At 47.3% G+C, this 25,338-nt stretch overlaps 1 protein-coding gene across 1 annotated transcript in view; it reads right to left on the bottom strand.

Moving 5' to 3' along the window:
- Positions 1–394: 394 nt before the first annotated feature.
- The window catches only part of LOC142390072 (leucine-rich repeat-containing protein 38-like), a 32,625-nt gene continuing 7,681 nt past the window's right edge, over positions 395–25,338 (bottom strand). The window contains exon 2 of the mRNA XM_075475432.1: positions 395–783. Within this exon, the coding sequence (XP_075331547.1) occupies positions 536–783 (248 nt within the window). The 3' untranslated portion in view covers positions 395–535. The remainder of the gene's footprint in view (positions 784–25,338) is intronic.

Genomic DNA, 25,338 nt, shown 5'->3' with positions numbered 1-25,338 from the left:
CTACCAGTGGAACTTATAGTAGTCATACCTGAATTTTGGGAACCTGAGAAATCTATCTCCGAAACCCAATCATTCCACTTTGTTTCATTTTCTCCATACAACTCTACAGCTGATTGTGATGATGTAAAATGGGAGATGGTTACAAAGTCCTTCAATGGACTGGCAACCCGTCCAGGGTGTACACTGTCTTTAGCCCAATGGCAGCAGGGATAGGCTTCTGCCATCCTGCAACCCTGAATTGGATTAAGCGGGTATAGAAATGGGATGGATAGATTAGGAGGTCTGCAAACTCTTATATTAAAAGCTAACTGCAGAGAGAACAGTTTAGCACATGTTTTCTGCATGTTGCCCAAACCAATCTGTTGTACTCATCATCGCTCAAGGGTCATTTGGATTTGACTCTCTTGTTGCAGGATTTTTGCAACACTCAACTCTCTGACATCTTTGGTTTAGCTGATCTTTCTCTTAGTATGGTCTCCCAGAAAGAGCTGTCAATGAAACACTTTGGGTTTTATTCAACTCAGTATCCAGTCGGTCAGTCTTTCCCCTCCTCCTCATCGCCTTTACTGCCTTTACTGAGGCGATGGAAGCAGTGGACTATGGAAGCTAGGAGGAAGCTGGCCATGATGGCTGCAAATGAGACAGAGATGCCAGAAAAGATGACAATGAGGTAGTCAGTGAGGGTGAGGGTACCATGGCACTCCCTGAAACTATCTTCTGAAAGTAAACTGAGAGGAACACGACGGCCATCCAGAGGCAGGGTGCACTCTATCCCCTCCATACCTGAGAAGAGAGAAAACAAAAAATAAACCTACAGACAGATAGACATCAGACTTTCCGAAAGACAAATGGAGCATCGCTTTAAAAAGAAAGCAGGCAGGGATGGGAACTGTTTGCATTTTTTCTAGAGCAGTGGAATTGGTTGCTTCCGAGCCAACAGGTGCTGGTCATGCACACTGACTGCAAATCAACAACATGATACGCTTGCATATGTTTCACAAACAATGCTGATAACAGCGCTAGTTTCATGTCTGCAAAATGATTATTACACCTGCAACGGGATGCACCGACACCCTACATCCCAGCATTACAGCTGCTTCTGCTCCTGTTTACCAACTGAAAAGATGATCAATAAAATGCTAAATATCCTGTGTTATAATCCAGTCCCACTTTATTCATATAGCAGATTTAAAACAACAGAGTTGACCCAAAGTGCTATACAGTCAAAGTTGCATTTACATACAAACATAAAAGACGTACAAACACAAAAACACCGGCAACTGAACGTAAATTACTGAGCAAAACAACAGCTAGAAATAAGAGCTGGACAACATCTGCTGAGCACATTTTTTTCGCTCGGGTTACCTACTTTCATCTCAGGAGGCTAAATCCACTCCTGCAGGAAACCACAGAAACTGCAGATTCACATCTGTGTAAGTTTTAGTTTTAGTGCAATTCAAATAATCCAGTGCTAAATAAGCAGTCTGTTTGTGGTGATATTTTACCACATCAGTTTGTGTTTTGTTGCCACAGAAAAAACAAGAAAGAGAAAAATATCCATCACAAGTTAACCATCACACCAGGCCAGGGATGTCTGAAAGAGAAACACAAGTTAATACAACCATAATGTCACATGTGTATGGAGAGGAAAGAGAGCAGAGGGAGGAGAGGTGCATCATGGGAGCTCCCCAGCAGTCCAGGCCTGGAGCAGCAGAACTATGGGATGTTTCAGGGTTTCACAGTTAGCTTTCTGAGCAAACATGTTAGTCCAGCCGAGCTGGGTGCAGCTGGAAACATGCCTGTGAAACACCATGTACTCAGGAGGACAGGGGGCATAAACTCAGGAGGACAGGGGGCATAAACTCAGGAGGACAGGGGGCATTAACTCAGGAGGACAGGGGGCATTAACTCAGGAGGACAGGGGGCATTAACTCAGGAGGACAGGGGGCATAATCTCAGCAGGACAGGGGGCATAAACTCAGCAGGACAGGGGGCATAAACTCAGCAGGACAGGAGGCATAAACTCAGGAGGACAGGGGGCATAATCTCAGCAGGACAGGAGGCATAAACTCAGGAGGACAGGGGGCATAATCTCAGCAGGACAGGGGGCATAAACTCAGCAGGACAGGGGGCATAAACTCAGGAGGACAGGGGGCATAAACTCAGGAGGACAGGGGGCATAATCTCAGCAGGACAGGGGGCATAAACTCAGCAGGACAGGGGGCATAAACTCAGGAGGACAGGGGGCATAAACTCAGGAGGACAGGGGGCATAATCTCAGCAGGACAGGAGGCATAAACTCAGGAGGACAGGGGGCATAATCTCAGCAGGACAGGGGGCATAAACTCAGGAGGACAGGGGGCATAAACTCAGGAGGACAGGGGGCATTAACTCAGGAGGACAGGGGGCATAAACTCAGGAGGACAGGGGGCATTAACTCAGGAGGATAGGGGGCATTAACTCAGGAGGACAGGGGGCATAATCTCAGCAGGACAGGGGGCATAAACTCAGCAGGACAGGGGGCATAAACTCAGGAGGACAGGGGGCATAAACTCAGGAGGACAGGGGGCATTAACTCAGGAGGACAGGTGGCATAAACTCAGGAGGACAGGGGGCATTAACTCAGGAGGACAGGTGGCATAAACTCAGGAGGACAGGGGGCATTAACTCAGGAGGACAGGGGGCATTAACTCAGGAGGACAGGGGGCATTAACTCAGGAGGACAGGGGGCATAAACTCAGGAGGACAGGGGGCATAATCTCAGCAGGACAGGAGGCATAAACTCAGGAGGACAGGGGGCATAATCTCAGCAGGACAGGGGGCATAAACTCAGCAGGACAGGGGGCATAAACTCAGGAGGACAGGGGGCATAAACTCAGGAGGACAGGGGGCATAAACTCAGGAGGACAGGGGGCATTAACTCAGGAGGACAGGGGGCATAATCTCAGCAGGACAGGGGGCATAAACTCAGCAGGACAGGGGGCATAAACTCAGGAGGACAGGGGGCATAATCTCAGCAGGACAGGGGGCATAAACTCAGGAGGACAGGGGGCATTAACTCAGGAGGACAGGGGGCATAATCTTAGCAGGACAGGGGACATAAACTCAGGAGGACAGGGGGCATAAACTCAGGAGGACAGGGGGCATAATCTCAGGAGGACAGGGGCATAAACTCAGGAGGACAGGGGGCATGAACTCAGGAGGACAGGGGGCATAATCTTAGCAGGACAGGGGGCATAAACTCAGGAGGACAGGGGGCATAAACTCAGGAGGACAGGGGGCATTAACTCAGGAGGACAGGGGGCATAAACTCAGGAGGACAGGGGGCATAAACTCAGGAGGACAGGGGGCATTAACTCAGGAGGACAGGGGGCATTAACTCAGGAGGACAGGGGGCATAAACTCAGGAGGACAGGGGGCATAATCTCAGCAGGACAGGAGGCATAAACTCAGGAGGACAGGGGGCATAATCTCAGCAGGACAGGGGGCATAAACTCAGCAGGACAGGGGGCATAAACTCAGGAGGACAGGGGGCATAAACTCAGGAGGACAGGGGGCATAAACTCAGGAGGACAGGGGGCATTAACTCAGGAGGACAGGGGGCATAATCTCAGCAGGACAGGGGGCATAAACTCAGCAGGACAGGGGGCATAAACTCAGGAGGACAGGGGGCATAATCTCAGCAGGACAGGGGGCATAAACTCAGGAGGACAGGGGGCATTAACTCAGGAGGACAGGGGGCATAATCTTAGCAGGACAGGGGACATAAACTCAGGAGGACAGGGGGCATAAACTCAGGAGGACAGGGGGCATAATCTCAGGAGGACAGGGGCATAAACTCAGGAGGACAGGGGGCATGAACTCAGGAGGACAGGGGGCATAATCTTAGCAGGACAGGGGGCATAAACTCAGGAGGACAGGGGGCATAAACTCAGGAGGACAGGGGGCATTAACTCAGGAGGACAGGGGGCATAAACTCAGGAGGACAGGGGGCATAAACTCAGGAGGACAGGGGGCATTAACTCAGGAGGACAGGGGGCATTAACTCAGGAGGACAGGGGGCATTAACTCAGGAGGACAGGGGGCATTAACTCAGGAGGACAGGGGGCATAAACTCAGGAGGACAGGGGGCATTAACTCAGGAGGACAGGGGGCATTAACTCAGGAGGACAGGGGGCATTAACTCAGGAGGACAGGGGGCATAATCTCAGCAGGACAGGGGGCATAAACTCAGGAGGACAGGGGGCATAATCTCAGCAGGACAGGAGGCATAAACTCAGGAGGACAGGGGGCATAATCTCAGCAGGACAGGGGGCATAAACTCAGCAGGACAGGGGGCATAAACTCAGGAGGACAGGGGGCATAAACTCAGGAGGACAGGGGGCATAATCTCAGCAGGACAGGAGGCATAAACTCAGGAGGACAGGGGGCATAATCTCAGCAGGACAGGGGGCATAAACTCAGGAGGACAGGGGGCATAAACTCAGGAGGACAGGGGGCATTAACTCAGGAGGACAGGGGGCATAAACTCAGGAGGACAGGGGGCATTAACTCAGGAGGATAGGGGGCATTAACTCAGGAGGACAGGGGGCATAATCTCAGCAGGACAGGGGGCATAAACTCAGCAGGACAGGGGGCATAAACTCAGGAGGACAGGGGGCATAATCTCAGCAGGACAGGGGGCATAAACTCAGGAGGACAGGGGGCATTAACTCAGGAGGACAGGTGGCATAAACTCAGGAGGACAGGGGGCATTAACTCAGGAGGACAGGGGGCATTAACTCAGGAGGACAGGGGGCATAATCTCAGCAGGACAGGAGGCATAAACTCAGGAGGACAGGGGGCATAATCTCAGCAGGACAGGGGGCATAAACTCAGCAGGACAGGGGGCATAAACTCAGGAGGACAGGGGGCATAAACTCAGGAGGAGAGGGGGCATAAACTCAGGAGGACAGGGGGCATTAACTCAGGAGGACAGGGGGCATTAACTCAGGAGGACAGGGGGCATAATCTCAGCAGGACAGGGGGCATAAACTCAGCAGGACAGGGGGCATAAACTCAGGAGGACAGGGGGCATAATCTCAGCAGGACAGGGGGCATAACCTCAGGAGGACAGGGGGCATTAACTCAGGAGGACAGGGGGCATAATCTTAGCAGGACAGGGGACATAAACTCAGGAGGACAGGGGGCATAAACTCAGGAGGACAGGGGGCATAATCTCAGGAGGACAGGGGCATAAACTCAGGAGGACAGGGGGCATGAACTCAGGAGGACAGGGGGCATAATCTTAGCAGGACAGGGGGCATAAACTCAGGAGGACAGGGGGCATAAACTCAGGAGGACAGGGGGCATTAACTCAGGAGGGCAGGGGGCATAAACTCAGGAGGACAGGGGGCATTAACTCAGGAGGACAGGGGGCATTAACTCAGGAGGACAGGGGGCATTAACTCAGGAGGACAGGGGGCATAATCTCAGCAGGACAGGAGGCATAAACTCAGGAGGACAGGGGGCATAATCTCAGCAGGACAGGGGGCATAAACTCAGCAGGACAGGGGGCATTAACTCAGGAGGACAGGGGGCATAATCTCAGCAGGACAGGGGGCATAAACTCAGCAGGACAGGGGGCATAAACTCAGGAGGACAGGGGGCATAATCTCAGCAGGACAGGAGGCATAAACTCAGGAGGACAGGGGGCATAATCTCAGCAGGACAGGGGGCATTAACTCAGGAGGACAGGGGGCATAATCTCAGCAGGACAGGGGGCATAAACTCAGCAGGACAGGGGGCATAAACTCAGGAGGACAGGGGGCATAATCTCAGCAGGACAGGGGGCATAAACTCAGGAGGACAGGGGGCATTAACTCAGGAGGACAGGGGGCATAATCTTAGCAGGACAGGGGGCATAAACTCAGGAGGACAGGGGGCATAAACTCAGGAGGACAGGGGGCATAATCTCAGGAGGACAGGGGGCATAAACTCAGGAGGACAGGGGGCATAAACTCAGGAGGACAGGGGGCATGAACTCAGGAGGACAGGGGGCATAATCTCAGGAGGACAGGGGGCATAATTTCAGGAGGACAGGGGGCATAAACTCAGGAGGACAGGGGGCATTAACTCAGGAGGACAGGGGGCATAATCTTAGCAGGACAGGGGGCATAAACTCAGGAGGACAGGGGGCATAAACTCAGGAGGACAGGGGGCATAATCTCAGGAGGACAGGGGGCATAAACTCAGGAGGACAGGGGGCATAAACTCAGGAGGACAGGGGGCATGAACTCAGGAGGACAGGGGGCATAATCTCAGGAGGACAGGGGGCATAATTTCAGGAGGACAGGGGGCATAAAGTCGGACCGCTGCATGTTCTACTGCACAATTTATTGTAGAATTATATTGTAGAAGTTTAAATATTTAAATATTACATTGCCATTGAGTTTATAAGTAATTAAGTAATGTGTTGATATAAGAATGTAATGTTGGAACAACACTGGCTGTGGCAGAGGTGACATGGTGTCCGCGTTCCCTTTTCAGGGGTGTAACACTTCCACATCCTGCGTTTGCCTCGTCACTATACAAGTTATGACCAATTCCAACACAGTATGGAAGGTTGTATCGCAACTAATATGGTTTTCTGTCAGGTCCTAAAGTGATTTGCCTTTCTAGAAAAATGGGTAATTTGATGGTAGTTGCCAATGTCCATGGCAAAGAAAGAGATGAATAAATAAATGGACATGCTGGCAATGTATATGAAAACTTTCTGTCAGATCTTCCAGAAGGAGAACTAAATGCAAGTTAATTGTACATCATTATAAATAACAACGATCGTGGCAAAAACACTAAATGAGCCTTATGGCTTGTCAACAAGACTATAACACAAGTTTTGAAAACTTAATGAATAGAATTGACATTTTATTTGACTGGCTGTATTTTTACATATTTATGAACAGCATTGAATTGAACATGCATTCAGCACAGATGATTGCCAGACCTCTCTGGTAGCTCCAACAAACTTCTGTTTTCTGTCTTTCTCAGTTAATTTTACAATGCTCTTTACTGGTAGGTCTGCCACAGACTTCTCAATTTGAATCGCAAGAATGAAATGTACATGCCATCAAGGATGATGCATTGCCTTGTGTCTTCTGCTCTAAATGATCAAAACTTTAGGAAGCTTACATGTAGCCAATGCTCAGCAGGTACTGCCGTGTTACAAAATGAATGTGGACTCCAAGATTTGCCGATCTAGGAGGGGTCTACAGCAGCAGTCAATCCAGCAAATTCCAGCGGGCTCAGAGGGCATTTAATCTCGGGTACCAGGAAGCCGGAGTTGGGCTTTCTGAGTAAGGCCACTGCTCTTCCAGTTTATTTGTGGAATGTGCAGATCCTGTAAGATAAGTGAGATATAATTATGAAGAAAGTAAATCAAAAAGTTAACGGCCCTAATATTTTCATAACAAACAAGCCAACCTCATCACTCTCCAGGGAATGATACTGCTGCCCCAAATGTCCCAGCTGATAGGGAGAGAGGTTTCTCTCTGTTGAGAGAGGATGGTCATCCCAGCCATCTCTGAATATGTTGAGGTGCAGCTGAATAAGGGGAATGAAGATGTGAAGGTTGCTGGACAGATCGAGATGGGTCACCTCTTTAAGCTGGTGTCAGAAATGATAGAAGTGTCTGGTGACTGTGGAGAATACATCTCGCCTCAATCATTCAGTTGTGCAAATATGGTGTGTCAGGAAATATTCATTACAATAGCAGATACCAACACAGATGACATATTATACAGAATTATTAGTAGTAAGATACTTTCAGTCTTTTCTGGATGCCAATACATCAGTAACTGTAAATTTTGAATTTAGCTGATGGGGCGACTTTTGTTTTCATGTTGGGATGACAGATTGTGCTTTAAAAAACTTGCAACTAGTTCTTAACACTTTTGCCTGGAATGAAACTACTCCATGTTCCCCGGACAGCAAACATAAAGCAAGCCACATCCATGTTCTGTACACCGTGATCTCCCCCAACCCTGATAAAACATAGTTCAGACATAGTTACATCAGGCACTCGACCCTACACAATTACATTATGTCCCATCTACACACGTCAAGGCCTTATGTTGAATAGTTTGTGTAAAGTTTGAAGTAACATACATAAATATACATTGCTAAAGCCAGTTTTTACATCAGTGGCAAACCAAAAGTCTGGGCTGCTTCACTGAAGAAAGCCAGGGTTGTTAATGCCAGACTGTTGTTTGAGACACATAGATGTAAGAATACCAAACAAGACATATATACCTCAACAAATACTTAAACTGTAAACTTAAAATGTCTCATCAAGATTATATTTCAAATAATGGTATTTTTTTTATTTCAATGGTATTTATTTATAAAGCACCAAATTACAACAAATGTCATCTCAAGGCACTTCAAAGTCAAGTTAGTTAGAATCCAATTCATTGTAATCCAATCAAATCCAGTTGATTAAATTCCAAATTATTCCAATTCATACACAGAGAGCCAATTCAAAGAAAGTAGCCTAGCTTAAAGGGACAGTTCGCCTCTTTTGACATGAAGCTGTATGGCATCCCATATCAGCAATATCATTTATGAACATTTTCTTACCCCCTGCTGCATTCTGTAAGCCGAGTTCCAGCCTCGTTTTGGTGTTGACGAAGGTAGTCCGGCTAGTTGGCTGGGGTTTAAAAAAATAAAGCGTTTTGCTTCTCAAAACAATATACGTTCAAAAGAGTAATACATTTGCATCAAAAAATCGTTCTCCAGGAAAAGTCAGACCTCACAATCTCTTGGCGCTATTTTCTCTCCCTTTGTATCACTGCCTGCTGTGTAGACCGAGCAGACCGAAGTGCAGACCGAGCAGCAAACACCGTAACAGGCGCTCAAATGAATGCTGTGCTCCAAACTGACCCTGTTTTATTGGTGCAAGGAACCTGTGCTTACACGTGCTTCTTTGGGCAATGTTTCAGAATCAGAAAACTTTATTGGAGGAAATTGCTCTTTTTCAGAAGGGGTTAGGGTTTTCAGGAGATACTGCATACATTTTCACTGCTAAGAAGGTGTAACCAATCTATGTTTCCCTATCGTTATTATTATTACTGTTACTATTACTATTACATTATTATTATTGTTATTATCTAACCAGTAACGTGATTCCATGCAGTAGGAGTAGCATGGAAAGAACATGGGCAGATTTGAAGAAATTTTGTAAGAGGCTGAAGAAAGTTCATTCAGTTTGAGCACCTTTTTTTTTTTTTTTTTAAACACGATTGAGGTCATCGGAAACCACCTCAGAGGGAATGCCATGAAGACGAACAACATGTTTGATTAATAGGTCCGCAGTTTAGGCAGAAGAGGGGAGGCTATCGAGGGGTATGAAGTGTTAACCCGCCGGATGTGGATCTGGTGTTCTGCAAGGTTTTTAGAGAAAATTAGGATATCATCAAAGTACACAAACACGAACTGATTTAGATAATCCCTCAGAACATCATTTATGAGTGCTTGAAAAATGGCTGGCGCATTGGAGAGACCAAAGGGCATGACTTAAGCCCTATTCGGAGGGGACTAGTTCAATGGGGGGACGTATGGTAATGTTGGTTAACCAGACGACGCCAGGGAGAAGAAATGACCAATTCGGACGGGACAAGAAATCCCTGTACTATTCATCTAACATGGGAGGAGTTGTTGGTTACGCACAACCGTCACATCCTGGATGCTATGCATTTCACTTCCGTAAACCCCATCTGTAAACAGACATGGCGCCGACCATGCGTGCTTGCAAGCAGCGCTTCATCCAGAACCTCCATGTTTGCAAACAGACACACCTAATTGTTTCTCTCTTTAAAAGGATGTGACGACATATTCCGTACTTATTACCGAAGGTCGCATTCGCACGGGATTAGTATTACCTATGGTAGATACTCCGGACCGTTTCACAGGAGGTAGAATTCTCGGCAAAGTTTACCGACATACTCCGCTATCTTTACTGACATGGCGCGTTCGGACGGGACTAGATTTCCCGGTTATTATTACTTTACCCCAGGTCCCCCCATTAAACTAGTCCCGTCCGAATAGGGCTTAAGTATTCAAAATGTCCCATTGGTGTATTAAAGGCCATTTTCCACTCATCATCTTTCCTGATGCGCACTAGATGGTAGGCGTTCCGGAGATCAAGTTTAGAGAATATGACTGACCCCTGGATTGTCATTCTTTATTGTGATCTGGTTGAGACCGCGATTATCAATGCATGGTCTTAAGGTTTTGTCTTTCTTCTGTACGAAAAAGAAGCCTGCACCGACAGGAGAAGAGGATGGCCTAATAATACCTGCCGCTAGAGAGTCGCGTATATACAGCTCCATGGATTCCCTTTCAGGGCACGAAAGGTTATAAAGCCTGCTGGAAGGTAAAGGTGCTCCAGGCAAAATATCTATGGAGCAGTCGTACGGACGATGGGGAGGCAAAGACAATGCTCTTTCTTTACTAAAAACGGTGCTTAAATTGTGGTATCTAGTAGGAACTGATGACAAATCCACAGGGGATACAGTTGTACTAGGTGGAGGTAAACGGGAAGACTGGAGAGCTGACTTGAGACAATTAGAGAGACAGAATAGGCTCCAACTCTCGACGCGGCGGTTAGCCCAATGAATATGGGGGTTGTGAAGAGCGAGCCAAGGAAAACCAAGAATCATGGAAGCGCTGGAAGTAGGGAAGAGATAAAAGTCAATCATCTCGCAGTGGTTACCAGAAACTATCAAATTAATGGGCACAGTCTTGTGTGTAATGGTGGTGAGAATACTACCGTCTAGTGCGGATACAGTGATGGGAGTGGGAAGTTGCTCCAGAAGAAGCTGAAGTTCCGAGGCTACTGAGGGGTCCAGGAGATTTTGTTCTGCGCCGGAGTCGAGCAAGGCTGCCAGCTGTTTAGTTGTATTACCAAACTGGATCGTGACTGGTAAAGTGAGTTGAGAAGGATTTCTTTGAACACCACCCACCAATACTCCTGCTCTTATTGGTGGGCTCTGTCTTTTGGCCGAATGGGGCAAGATGCGATGTAGCTCCACAATAGATGCATTCGTTGGCTTTGATCAGGCGGAGACGTTCCTCGGGTGACAGTTTGGTTCGCCCCAATTGCATGGGCTCGGTAAAGTCTTCAGATGTGGGTAAGTCCAGTGCAGTGGAAACAGACGTGGGACGAAAATTGGGATGGTCGGGCGGCTGCCGTCGAGAGCGGCTGTCCCTCTCCCTGCAGCACTCAGAGAGTCGGTTATCGATCCGAATGGCGAGTGTGACTAATTTTTCGAAGGTTGCAGGTTCGTCCCTTAAAGCAATCTGATCCTTTAAGGGCTCGTTTAGAGCGTCCAGGAGAATTCCCTGGAAAGCGTTGGTTGACCAACCTGTTTCTGCGGCCAAAATGCGGAAGTTAATAATGAACTCCGCCGCTGATTGGTTGCCTTGCCTGCAGTTCAACAGTCTTTTAGCGTATTAGTCTTGTGAAGAGGATGGTCAAAGGTCCTCTTAAACTCCTCCTCGAAGTCAGAAAAGAGAAGGTTGTCAATGGGGTGGAGTTGAAAGAATGCGAGAGCCCAATCTGACGCTCTCCCCCGCAGCAGGGAAGCGACATAAGAGATCTTGGCTGCTTCGGAGGAGAAAGAGCGTGGTGAGCGAGCAAAGGCTAAGGAACACTGGAATAAAAATCTACGGCACAGGTGGGTCTCACCCGAGAAGTGATCGGGGGAGGGGAACGAGGCGTCACGAAAGTCGGGTTCAGAAGTCGCAGCCTGGATGACAGGAAGTGGGTTCGATGAGCTGGCAGATGGAGTGCCTGGAGGAGGATCAGATGAGCGGTTATGCATTTCTTTTAGGGTCAAAAACCTGGTTCAGCCGTTGGTTGTTCACGCCTTGCTGTTCATTCAGTTGTCGCAGAACCTTCTCATGCTCTCCGAGCATAACTCCTTGGTTGGCCAGTGTCGATCGGAAAGCGTCCGCTGAGTCCATCTTTTGGCCAGATCGTACTGTCACGGCTGGATAGTAGCCGCCTGAGAAATATGAGGACTCAAAAGCAGACGAGGTTCAATATAAAAGTATTTATTTTATAGTGTGAGAATGGAGAGTGGAGACTGAATCCAGGAGATAACTGGGGAGGTTTATCCAGATGAGGTGGAGGAGGGTACAGGCTGTGTTACTAGGCGAGAGAGGACGGCGGAGTGAGCAGGCAGGTTGAGGCACGAACAGGCTGGAGATCCAATCTTGGAAGGTGCTATGCTGTTTGGACACGGAGGATGATGAGATGGGTGAGTACACAGTAAAGTGGGAACGATCTGGCGAAGACTGTTTGTTCCTGCAGCTCCTATAAGCACCTCCTGATGATGGTTGATGAGGAACAGGTGTGGTGGCAGGAACAATCAGGTCTCCGCCCCAGACTTTCAGAAGACCTGCCCAGCCCCGCCTAGAACTCAAAACACAGGCACAGATGATCATGACAAACAATGCAGAAAGGAAGTTCAATATTATTCATATTTGATACCTTCGATCACAGTATCTTATTGCAGAGACTTGAACATGTTATTGGGATTAAAGGAACTGCATTAGGCTGGTTTAAGTCATATTTATCTGATAGATTTCAGTTTGTTCTTGTAAATGAAGAATCTTCCTCACACACCAGAGTAACTCATGGAGTTCCTCAGGGTTCTGTGCTTGGACCGATTCTTTTCACTTTATACATGCTTCCATTAGGTAACATTAGTAGACAGCATGGCATAAAGTTCCATTGCTATGCTGATGATACTCAGCTGTACTTATCTATAAAACCAGATGAACCCAATAGGTTGGTCAGACTACAAGCATGTCTTAAAGACATAAAGACCTGGATGACTCAGAACTGTCTGCTTCTAAATTCAGACAAAACTGAAGTTGTTATCTTTGGACCTGAGCGCTTCAGGGAGAAATTGTCTAGCTATATAGTTACTCTAGATGGTATTTCCTTGGCTTCTAGTTCTACAGTGAGGAACCTTGGAGTTATTTTTGACCAGAACTTATCATTTGACTCGCATATAAAACAGGTTTCTAGGACTGCCTTCTTTCATCTTCGTAATATTGTTAAAATCAGGAACATCCTGTCTCAGAGTGATGCAGAAAAACTGCTCCATGCATTTGTTACTTCAGGATTGGACTACTGTAATTCTTTATTATTGGGCTGTCCCACATATTCTCTGAAAAGCCTCCAGTTGATCCAAAATGCTGCAGCCAGAGTTTTGATGAGAACTAACAGCAGAGATCATATTTCTCCAGTTTTAGCTTCTCTTCATTGGCTCCCTGTTAAATTCAGAATAGAATTTAAGATTCTTCTCCTCACATATAAAGCTCTTAATGACCGAGCTCCATCATATCTTAAAGAGCTCATTGTAAGATATTTTCCTAACAGAGCACTTCGTTCCCAAACTGCAGGTTTACTTGAGGTTCCCAGAGTTTCTAAAAGTAGAATGGGAGGCAGAGCCTTCAGTTATCAGGCCCCTCTCTATGGAACCAGCTGCCAGTTTGGGAGGCAGAGCCTTCAGTTATCAGGCCCCTCTCTGTGGAACCAGCTGTCAGTTTGGGAGGCAGAGCCTTCAGTTATCAGGCCCCTCTCTGTGGAACCAGCTGCCAGTTTGGGAGGCAGAGCCTTCAGTTATCAGGCTCCTCTCTGTGGAACCAGCTGCCAGTTTGGGAGGCAGAGCCTTCAGTTATCAGGCCCCTCTCTGTGGAACCAGCTGCCAGTTTGGGAGGCAGAGCCTTCAGTTATCAGGCCCCTCTCTGTGGAACCAGCTGCCAGTTTGGGAGGCAGAGCCTTCAGTTATCAGGCCCCTCTCTGTGGAACCAGCTGCCAGTTTGGGAGGCAGAGCCTTCAGTTATCAGGCCCCTCTCTGTGGAACCAGCTGCCAGTTTGGGAGGCAGAGCCTTCAGTTATCAGGCCCCTCTCTGTGGAACCAGCTGCCAGTTTGGGAGGCAGAGCCTTCAGTTATCAGGCCCCTCTCTGTGGAACCAGCTGCCAGTTTGGGAGGCAGAGCCTTCAGTTATCAGGCCCCTCTGTGTGGGACCAGCTGCCAGTTTGGGAGGCAGAGCCTTCAGTTATCAGGCCCCTCTCTGAGGAACCAGCTGCCAGTTTGGGAGGCAGAGCCTTCAGTTATCAGGCCCCTCTCTGAGGAACCAGCTGCCAGTTTGGGAGGCAGAGCCTTCAGTTATCAGGCCCCTCTCTGTGGAACCAGCTGCCAGTTTGGGAGGCAGAGCCTTCAGTTATCAGGCCCCTCTCTGTGGAACCAGCTGCCAGTTTGGGAGGCAGAGCCTTCAGTTATCAGGCCCCTCTCTGTGGAACCAGCTGCCAGTTTGGCTTCAGGAAGCAGACACCCTTTCCACCTTTAAGTCCAGGCTTAAAACTTTCCTTTTCGATAAAGCTTATAGTTAGGGATGTCTCAGGTGAAACATCCCATAGTTAAGCTGTTATAGGCCCAGACTGCTTGACATTCTCTTGACATGTCAGAATTACATCGTGTGCCTTGTTGACTGGTTCATATGAATATTGTTGATAGTTAGAATGAGCGTGTTTATGATAAACTGCGAAAGCTAGGCGCCTCCAGAGAGGGCCACGTACACTTGTTATGATAAAACTGTATAAAAGGGTGTCACAAGATGAGCTCGTCGGACATTTTGTACATCCTGTATGCATATTTGCTGTGACAGTTTGTTCAATAAACTCCCCAATGGACGGCTGACCAACGCGGGATTCGACTCTAATTTCTCCACAACATAATGGTGACCCCGAATTCGTGAGATTTTGCATCTGGATCCCGGCGGAGCGTGTCCTCTGTGCCCCGACAACCGACATCAGCTGTAACAAGCCGGCAGGTTGGATTTTTTTCCTACCATTACGCAGCTGATCTCTGTTAGTGGAGCACGGCTGACCGCTTTTGTCCGGCTTCCCCAAATTTAAAAGAACACAGGAGAGAGTACGGATTCTGCATTCGGTAAGCACTTCCATTGTTTACTTCTGCGCAGGGGGGCTGCTGAAATTGTTTTGAAATTCTGGGCCAAGAGGTGCCAAATGTTGTAATTGAGATAAAAATTGGGTAAACAGCAGCTTATGTGAGACGTGTTTTGTGAAGCAGACAGCTGTGAGCAGCTGGTCGGGCTATTGTGTTGTTGTATTTTTTTTGTGGTAATTAAGGAAGACTAGTCGCTCATGCTCGGGCAGGTAATAAATCGATGAGTTTAAACTGGAATAGTGGATACGCTTTTAGAGCGGGCAGGGTGGAAATCACCCGTTCATAGTGATGTCATAGAGCCAACGGCCGACCTTTAAAGCATTGGGGGCAGGAATACCGTGGGACTATGGTTCGCATTAGTCATTAATATATGTGAAAATTATTTTCACTAGTCAAGGAGTAGACGAATGCTGGTAATTGATTGACTTGCGAACACAAAAGTTTGAAGGTGGAATCAAAAGAGCAGTTCAAGAAAACTCCGAAAAAGTCAATTCCAGTTCTATACGGGCACATTTTAAGTATATATGTTTATATCATTTTATATATCTGCTTAGAACTCTTTGGAGTTATCCGAGACCTCAGTATAAAGACATTTTGAGAAGAAAATTCAAAGTCGTTTATGTATTGACCACAGGAGATTATTATAAGAGGTCACAGCGAGGCTAATAAAGTACACGTCAGCATCTGTTGCTTTGGTCAAGAGACCATATCACAAGGCTTGTAGGGAAAACACATTTTGTATTCCATATATTGCCTACACCAACATCTCCTGAAAAATTAAAAGTCTAAATGAAAGAAATTGACAATTTAAAACTGTGAAGATTTGAACGGTGACTGACACAAAACTTTGATCGACTGACTTGGTGTGAGTGTGTGTGACCGGTCTCTGTTTGTCTGTCAATGTGTGTGAAATCCTGCTGTTTTATGTGAATCTAAAAAGAAGAAAAGAAAAAAGGTTCTGACTCATATCATCCCTTGACTTTTGAGTAGTCGTAGTATTTTAAGTTACACTCAGATTTGCTTCATTGTTATAATTTGCTTCATTGTTATAATTGCCGCATTGATAGTTTGTTGAAATAAGGTTTTGTTACAGTGAAGAGCTGTGATTTTTAAACGCTGTGTGTTTATTTCTTTAAGATTCTGTATTTTGGTTGAGTGCATCTTGTTACTATTGATTATTGGATACTGCTGTGATTTGTGTTAAGTTTCTAAAGTTCTATTTTCAACAGGCGAGTGAAGGTGTTTGGATTTCAGGGGGACAGAGGGTGCTGCGCGGTCACGCGGCTGGTGTGGAGGCGCGCTGCTCTGTCCTTGACATTCTTGTGCTGTCTTTATACTCACAGATGTTCGTGCGTAATCACATTTTCTTTCCTTTTGTCTTCCAGGGGCACTTTATGGTTGAATTGTAATAATTATTAGTTTTCTTTAGGTAATGTGCTAATTGCGGAGTTGTTATCAGTTGAGTAATGAGGGTTTCGCAAATCTAGAGGAGAGGTTCTGTCTCTAGTCCATTTGAATGTGACATTCCTGATAAAGAAAGTTTTCGCTTATGCATTGTTTCTGTATCTTTTGGTTTGTATTTTCCCTGTCCACAGCGTGTTAAATTGTATTTCTTTTTCTTTCTTAACAAATGCCATTTTGAGGTGAAGAATAGTGCAACTGTTATTTCTGTGTTTGGTTTGTATTTTTTCCCTGTCCAATGCTGGACAGATTGTATTTCTTCCTGTTTCTTAACTTGTCACAAAAAGTGTGACAAACGCCATTTTGAGTTGGGGTGTGGTTCAATTGTTATGCTTGGGAGGAGTTAATAATAGCCTGGGAAGTAAACGTGGTGGGGTGTTCATATTTTATTGGTTAGAAGTTACGTGTCCCAGACGTGTTTCATTGGAGGTAGAGTTAGAGGTGTGTTCAGTTTTCATTGGTCAAAAAAAAAATATATATTTTCATGTCATTGGTCAGAATTGACGTAGCTGTGACGTGCATTGTATCATCTGGTTTGGTGGAGAGACATTAGCCCCTTTCACACTGCGACCCGCTACCTTAGCGGGTCCAAATTGCACCTTCGACCCGCGTCGAGCAATGTGAACGCTTGGCGTGTCAGGGTGACCCGTGTCGCCTGAAGCCGAGTTCAGGGGGAGTTGCCTAGTGGCAGAGCGTCACACGAAACACATAAAATGCTGGGCGTGTACAATGACGTAGTCACAAGCCATGCGCCGGAGGTAGGGTTAAATACACCTGTCTGCATCAAATTTTTCAAACAAACGATGGCGGGACACCTTGAAAACTCGTTTTTGCAATGCAGTTCATGGAGATGTTACTTTATGGTGCGTCTTGCTGCGTGGGAAACCGCGCTCTCCCATCTTTCTCGCCAGCCCTTCCAGCAGAGGTCCATCCTTCACCGTCCCCGACATGTGGCGGTAAATAACGTCCTCTGCTCGGGGGCTGAGGAGCTCGCGGACCTCCTTGTCTCACCAGTTGGCCATATTAAAAAATGTCTCGAACTTGATGTAGGCTAAAACAGAGTAAAACTTGTCCTCACCTGTCGCTGTTGTTCTGAATCAGCTGTCCATTCTGTCTTTTAAACTCCTCACGTCACGCCCACGTCCGACCCGCGTCGATTGTGTTCACATCAAACTCGGCTCGGCAAAAAGACTAGGGTCCGACGCGGGTCGAAAGGCGAGTCGAGTTGACGCGGCAGCCCGGGTCGGCAGTGTGAACACAACAGCGGACACGCTAAATTCGCGAATTAAACGCGGGTTATTCGGCAGTGTGAAAGAGGCTATTGTGTGTGGATTGGATCGGTAACATCCGGATGTGAGCAAAGGTTGGGGCAACGCCTTTAGCCTGAGTCACTTCAAACAGAGTAAGCATTAACTGAGCTTTTGATTAGCAATAATTAGCATTGAATAGCATAATTAGCATTCAATTAGCATTGGCCAACAAGGAAGCTAGTATTGATTAGCAATAAGTAGCATTGATTAGCAATAGTTAGCATTGGTTAGCATTATTAGCATTTGTTAGCATTTCGTTAGCCATAATTAGCATTGATCAGGAATACAATTAGCATTGATTAGCAATAGCAATAAGGCAAATATTGGTTTAAATCTTAATTAGCTATAGGTTAGCATTTATTAGCAACAGCAAGGAAGCTAACATCAATTGGCATTGGTTAGCAAACATTAACATTAGCAATAATAGTAACCGAACTCCAAACTAGCTAAAGTAGCCTAACATTGAATTAACATTGGTTTAATTTAAAAAAAAAAAAAAACAACCTAGAGCATAAGCTTTCAAAGCTAACATAGGCTAACCTTAACATTAGCATTGACAAATATCCAATCCAATAATTAGCTGCATCTAAGCTAAATTTAGCCGAGCATAAATTAGCATTGATTAGAGTTAGTTTAATTTAAATTGACTTTCAAAAAAAAAAAAAAAAAAAAGGGGGAATAAGAATAATAAATAAGGAAAATTTAGAAAATAAATAAGTAAAGAAAAAGTCAAAAGTCAATAGAAGGGAACTAACTAGGTGAAACAATGGATGTAACATCAGCGCCAAACATCCTGAACGTTCCAAAGATATTAAAAAGATATCTCTAAAATGGGAAAAACGAACAAAAAATAATGTCTCACCCTGGCCAAAAGGTGGCACTTTCAATGTAACGGCCTGTAAGATTATGGAACAAAGGATTAAAGCTTACAAACCAAAGGACAAAAGCAAAAAGAGACAGGAAAAGAGAGAGCTTGAATTAAAAGTTTTACATTTCTTTGAAAATGCAGAGCTATATCCAACACTGCCAGGAGCAGCAAACATACAAGGAGATTCGGAAATAAAAGATCACAAAATATCTCATGAACGTCCAGAACCACAAATAGCTACATCAAGCAGTCATGGAGCTCCTGAGCCAGACGCCGTCTGTAATTCAGATCAGGCAAGGGGACAGCTCCCACAATACCAAAATTCACCAGAACTGGCACCTCCAGTTCAAAAGGCATCTTCTGAAGAACATAAGAGTCCAACAGCGTCAGCAGCGAGTTTGATAGAAATGACGCAGGGACAGTATGTGCCGTGGCATACGCTCGTCCTAGGGGGGCTGGTTGCTCGATTGCCGGACATTCACACAGGTGCAAGTAGATGGATAAGAGCTTTTGAACAAGAGACTGTGCATAAACTGTTGTCTGTTGGACACATTAAGGCAGTGTGGGCACTGTGTTTTGGAACTTCTACCATGGAGGGCATTTTGAGACACAGTGAGAATGACTGGATGTTGAGCCACCGAGCTGATGGAACTGACTTTAATGCATATCGAGCTGCACTCTGGAGAGCGTTACGAGCTGAGTTTCCCGTGGGAGTGGACCTCGAAGCATTAAAGGGGGAGCCACTGTCAGGAACAGAGAGTCCAGCTGTGTACATTGCACAACAATTGAAGAAATGGAGACAAGAGTCTGAGGGAGAAATTGAGAAGAGCCCAGCTTGGGTGACATTGTTCAGAGTTTCCATCAAAGAGGCTCTGCCTGCCCCAGCTCAGGGGAGGCTGGAGGATGTGGTGGGGTTGAATTCAATGTCACATGGACAATTCCGAGACCACGTGGTGCATGCAGTAAACAAATACAGAAAAGAACTGAAACGGAAGGAGCAGGAGGAGGATATGCAAAGGGAACGTGCACGGTTGCAGTTAGAAGAACTGCAAGCGAAGCAAGAAGTACGAAATGAGGCCATGACAGCGGGGGCCGCTGAACAGCCATCACAGGGGCAAGTCCATCGTCGACCCTGTCAAAGGTCAAGAAGAGGTGCACCTGGAGGACGAAGGTCCTCGGGGGCATGTTGGGCCTGTGGCGAGAGGGGACACTTTGTTTACAGCTGTCCGAGAGCACCGAGAAACCCGAGTGTTCGGCAGGACCGTGGCCAGTCCCTGCGGGGCGGAGCAAGTGACCCGGCAGGTCCAAGGCGTTCCTCTGGCAGAGGAATCCCAGTATTTGTTTGCATTGACATATAGAGGTAAGAAGTACACTTACATCAGACGTACTCAAAAGGGTTTAAAAACCGCCCTCAGGTGTGTCACTATTACAGAACAAAACAAAGTTTTTAAGTTAAATGTGTCACGATTACTAAGTTTCTAAAACTTGAATTTAAATATGTCACCATTACTATTACAAAACTATGACTAAGTTTCTAAAACTTAAATGTAAATAGGTCACTGTTACTAGGACAAAACAAAACAAAGTTTCTGAATTTAAAATTTAAATGTGCCACTATTACGAAGTTCTAAAATTTAAACGGAACAAAGTTTCTAATTTAAATTTTAGCATTGATAGCCTAAATTAGAGTATCTATTTATCCCATAGGGAATTACTGATATCTCTCCATCCCACTTGGAGGGAGTAAGAAAAGTGCCATGTCCAAAATAAATAAATAAATAACAAATGAATAAATAAATAAAATTAAAATAAAACAAGAATGATCTTCTGTTGGGAGGATTATGCAATAAAATTTGCTTCCTCTGAAAGGAATCATGAATAATCCAAAGATCCAAGGTTGAAAGAACAACTGGAGAGGACAAACGAGGCTAAGTTAGCCTTTGAAAATTTGAAACAAAATTAGCAAAAGTCATCCAAAACGGCCAACACTAGTCTATGAGAAGCCATTTTTCTTATATGTCTCCAATAGACACCAAAAGATTTCAGAACTAATAAATCAGAGTAGGTATGTTGTGACTCGGACAGGATGTTTGCAGGTTGTGCATCTTTTGACACGTCCAGATGTGAGAATACAGAAGTGTACTACATCGGATCCTGCAGATGTCATTCCACGTGAGTTTGAAGGAGAACCACATGAGCGTGTGGCAGAAGCTGTGAGATACATTAAACTGAGACCTGACTTAGGAGCAACTCCACTTGTTCAGGCTGATGTCACTTATGTTGTGCATGGTTCATGTTGTGAGATCATTTGGGTGATCATGAGGTTTTGCAGTTGTGAAACAGGAAGGTGGAAAACTTTGTGACGGTGAAAGCTGAGAAGTGTGAACGGCCATGTTCGGCACAGTTGGCTGAACTGAGGGCATTAACGGAAGCATGTTGACTGGTAAAAGGTAAGGTTACGAATGTGTACACAGATTCTGCATATGCTCATGATATTTCCTATTTGTTTGAAGCAGTTTTGGAGCAGAGAGGGTTCAGGAGGTCAGACGGAAGTCCAGTGCGACAGGAGGTCCAAATGAAGGAGCGGATTGCAGTCATAAAAATGGAAAATTGGCAGGGTTAAAGTGTCAAAGAATCGTAAAGGTAACGAAATGGTCAGTAAAGGTAATAACGCGGCTGATGAGGCAGCGAAAGTAGCATCAAAGTGCCAGATTGCTGTTTTGGCACCAATGGTGTTACTGGAGCCAGATGTCACGCAACAACAAGGATATTGGTCATACATATTGGATAAATAGTCGTAAAAAAATTTTTGGTAAGAGAATTGATTCATCTGTTTGTCATTCCATCAGAGATTAGCTCAAATAATGGTTAAGTGTTTGTTTATAAAAGTGCAAGAGGCATTCTGCAGCACCTGCGAATCAAGCAGCGCTGTGGGGCCGTTTATCATCCAAAGAGTCAAGGGATGGGTAAGAGGATCAAAGGAACCTGGAAAGTGAAATTGAATTGAATCTGTGCTTCAACTAAACTAACTAGATGCTTTGCTGCTTGCACTAATGAGATTTCGTATGCAGACTCATAGAGTCACGCACTAACACCGCATAAATGCTAACGGGTCGACCCATGCCGGCACCTCAGTTCCCACTTGAGCAGGTGCAAACAGAGTGGACAGCTTACATGAAGCAATTAACTGCAATCCACAGAACAATCTATCTACAGGAGGAGACCAGAGACTCAGGTCTCGTACAGCTGGTTGAGACACCAGTGGTGCCGGGCGACCAGGTGCACATCAAAGTGTTCCGAAGAGAGTGGCTTGAGCCAAGAAGAGAGGGACCGTACGCAATGGTGCGAGCAACGCCAACAGCAGTTCAAATGGAAGGTAGCAACACATGGTACCATTTGAATCACTGCACTAAGGTTCGGACTAAAGACACAGACGGAGTCGAGTCCGAGGGAAAGGATTAACGAAAGGAAGAGGTTGTGGAAGTTGCCTTTAGGCGAAAAGATGAGCCGAAAACTTCTCACATTAAGACTCTGTGAGTCGCGTTTATTAACTGACAAAAACTGACAGTTCCAACTGACAGCTCGCGCATCAACAGAACAGCTGTTATCATGAAACGTCACCGGATCTCTTAAAGAGACCGCAACTATTAAATGCATCATAACATTCAAGACAATGAACCGCACAACATTAAAGACGATGAACCAACAACATAACAGATAACAGAACACATATAAGAAAGTGAATTATGCCGTCAGTGTTGAGAGCACTACACATGCCCCCCCAGAATTCACTCTAACAGAAAACCTGAGAAAAAATATCAACGGCGTGGGGGGCGAATCAAACGTCCAGTGCGGCTCCGCCGAATTTGAGAGTGCGGAACCGCCCCCTCAGTGGCTGTCTGTGGGGCTCCCCTGCGGCATGGTCGAGGGGCAGGAGGAACGGAAAGGGGGGGCCTAGTCAGAGGCCGTCCCCGTTTTGGGGGCTGCGCCAACTCAACTGGCCTGGCCAGATCAAGGTGAGCTGGTTTAAGGCGGTCCACAGAAATACACTCCGGTTTGCCCCCAATGTCCACCACAAAGTGCTTGTCCCCAGTTTCCACAACACGGAAAGGGCCCTCGTAAGGCGGACGGAGAGGTCCGCGGTGCCCATCCACACGAATGAAAACATACCCAGCAGACTGTAGGCCACTGGGGACGTGAGAGTTTGGTAGACCATGGCAGGAGGTAGCAAGTGGAGCAAACAGCTTGGCATTGTCTAACAGGCTGGAGCGCTGGAGTGTGGCTGACCAAGGGGTCGTGGTGCTGGGGACGAAATCCCCGGGGACCCGCAGTGGCTGACCGTAGACCAGCTCTGCGGAGGAGGCCTGGAGGTCTTCCTTCGGCGCTGTCCTGATGCCCAGCATGACCCATGGGAGCTTGTCAGCCCAGGAACTGTCCTTCAGGCTGGCACGAAGGGAGGCTTTCATGGACCTGTGAAATCGTTCACAGAGGCCATTGCTCTGGGGGTGGTAGGCCGTGGTGCGGTGGAGTTTAACTCCCAAGCTCCCTGCGACAGCGTTCCAAAGCTCGGAGGTAAACTGAGCGCCACGGTCTGAGGAGATGTCTGAAGGGGCGCCAAAACGGGACACCCAGGTGCCAATAAATGCCCGTGCCACGTCCGCTGATGTTATGGATGACAGTGGAACAGCCTCTGCCCACCGTGTGGTCCTGTCGACCATAGTGAGTACATGAGTGTAACCCTGCGAGGGTGGAAGTGGGCCAACTAGGTCGATGTTGACGTGGTCGAAACGTCGTTCAGGCAATTGAAATTGTTCCAGTGGCGCTTTGGTGTGGCGGTGTACTTTGGCACGTTGGCACTCCACACAGGTGTTCGCCCAGTCCCTCACGTCCTTTTTAAGTCCATGCCACACAAACTTTGCTGCCACCTTGGTTCCGGGGTGTGAGAGGCTATGGATGGCGTCGAAAACAGGCCGCCTCCACTTCGCAGGCACAACAGGCCTAGGGGAGCCCATAGAGATGTCGCAAAGCAGAGTGGTGCCAGCGTCGTCGAATGCCACATCCTGAAGCTGCAGCCCAGTAGCGGATGAACGGCAAGCCTGCACGTCCGGGTCTGTGGCCTGCTCCATTGCCATGCTGCCATAGTCCAAACCGAGGTGGACCGCCCCCGCAACAGCACGGGAGAGGCAGTCTGCAACCTGGTTGTGCTTCCCAGAAAGGTGTGCAATGTCCGTCGTGAACTCTGAGATGTAAGTCAGCTGCCGCTGTTGCCTGGCGGACCATGGCTGAGTGACTTTGGACATGGCGAAGGTCAGAGGCTTGTGGTCCACAAAAACGGTGAACTGGCGTCCTTCCAGCAGTGAACGAAAGTGTCGGATGGCGAGGTACACTCCAAGTAGCTCCCGGTCGAAAGTGCTATACTTCCGTTCACTGGGACGTAACTGCCTGCTGAAAAAGGCGAGAGGCTGCCAAGCATTACCCACCCACTGCTCGTAAACCGCACCGACCGCGTAGTCCAAGGCGTCCGTGGTAAGTGCGATTGGGGCAGAGGAGGCGGGATGGGCCAACATGGCAGCCTTAGCCAGGGCTGTCTTAGCGTCCACAAAAGCCTTGTCTCTTTCCGTGTTCCAGTCCACAGTGTGCTTAGGCTTGGCACCTTTCAGAGCCTCGTACAGGGGCCGCATGGTTTGGGCAGCCCTGGGGAGAAAACGGTGGTAAAAGTTAACCATGCCAAGGAACTCCTGTAAGGCTCTGACAGTGACTGGGCGTGGAAAAGTGGTGATGGCCTCCACTTTTGACGGAAGGGGAACAACCCCGTCCTTCGTGACTCTGTGCCCCAGAAAGTCTATGGTGGACCGACCGAACTCGCACTTGGCTGGATTGATGATGAGCCCGTGGTCGGTAAGTCGCTCGAACAGAGTGCGAAGGTGCGAAAGGTGCTCTGGAGGTGATGAACTGGCCACGAGGATGTCGTCAAGGTACACAAACAGAAAAGGCAGATCCCGTAACACAGAGTCCATGAGCTGCTGGAACGTTTGAGCAGCATTTTTGAGCCCAAATGGTGTGCGCAGGAACTCAAACAAACCAAACGGTGTGATTACAGCTGTTTTTGGAATGTCGCGAGGGTGTACGGGCACTTGATGGTATCCTCTGATCAGGTCCACCTTCGAAAACATGACCTTACCAGCCAGGTGCGCTGAAAAATCCTGGATGTGCGGCACTGGGTAGCGGTCAGGCGTTGTCGCGTCGTTGAGCCGTCGGTAGTCCCCGCAAGGACGCCAGCCCCCCCCTGGTTTGGGGACGAGGTGTAGGGGAGAGGCCCAAGGACTGTTGGAGCGTCGAACAATCCCCAGGCGCTCCATGGACTCGAACTCTGTCTTGGCTACGGCAAGCTTGTTCGGCTCGAGGCGTCGAGCGCGGGCGTACACAGGTGGGCCAGTGGTGTCGATGTGGTGCTCTACACCGTGCTTGGCTGTAGAAGAGGAGAAAGTGGGCTGGGTGAGTGCTGGAAACTCGGCGAGCAGCCGTTGGAAACTGTCCGTGACAGAGAGCAGGCTGGAGAGGTGTTCTGCGCCAGAGTCGCTGAGCGCGCAGGCATAAGAACAGAAAGTGACGGCGTCGATCAAGCGCTGATTTTTAACGTCCACTAACAGTCCAAATGCACACAAAAAATCTGATC

Source organism: Odontesthes bonariensis, chromosome 10 (assembly GCF_027942865.1).
Source record: "Odontesthes bonariensis isolate fOdoBon6 chromosome 10, fOdoBon6.hap1, whole genome shotgun sequence".
NCBI lineage: Eukaryota > Metazoa > Chordata > Actinopteri > Atheriniformes > Atherinopsidae > Odontesthes > Odontesthes bonariensis.
The sequence above is the reverse complement of the archived record's forward strand: the minus strand, read 5'-3'. Positions and strand labels throughout refer to the sequence as shown.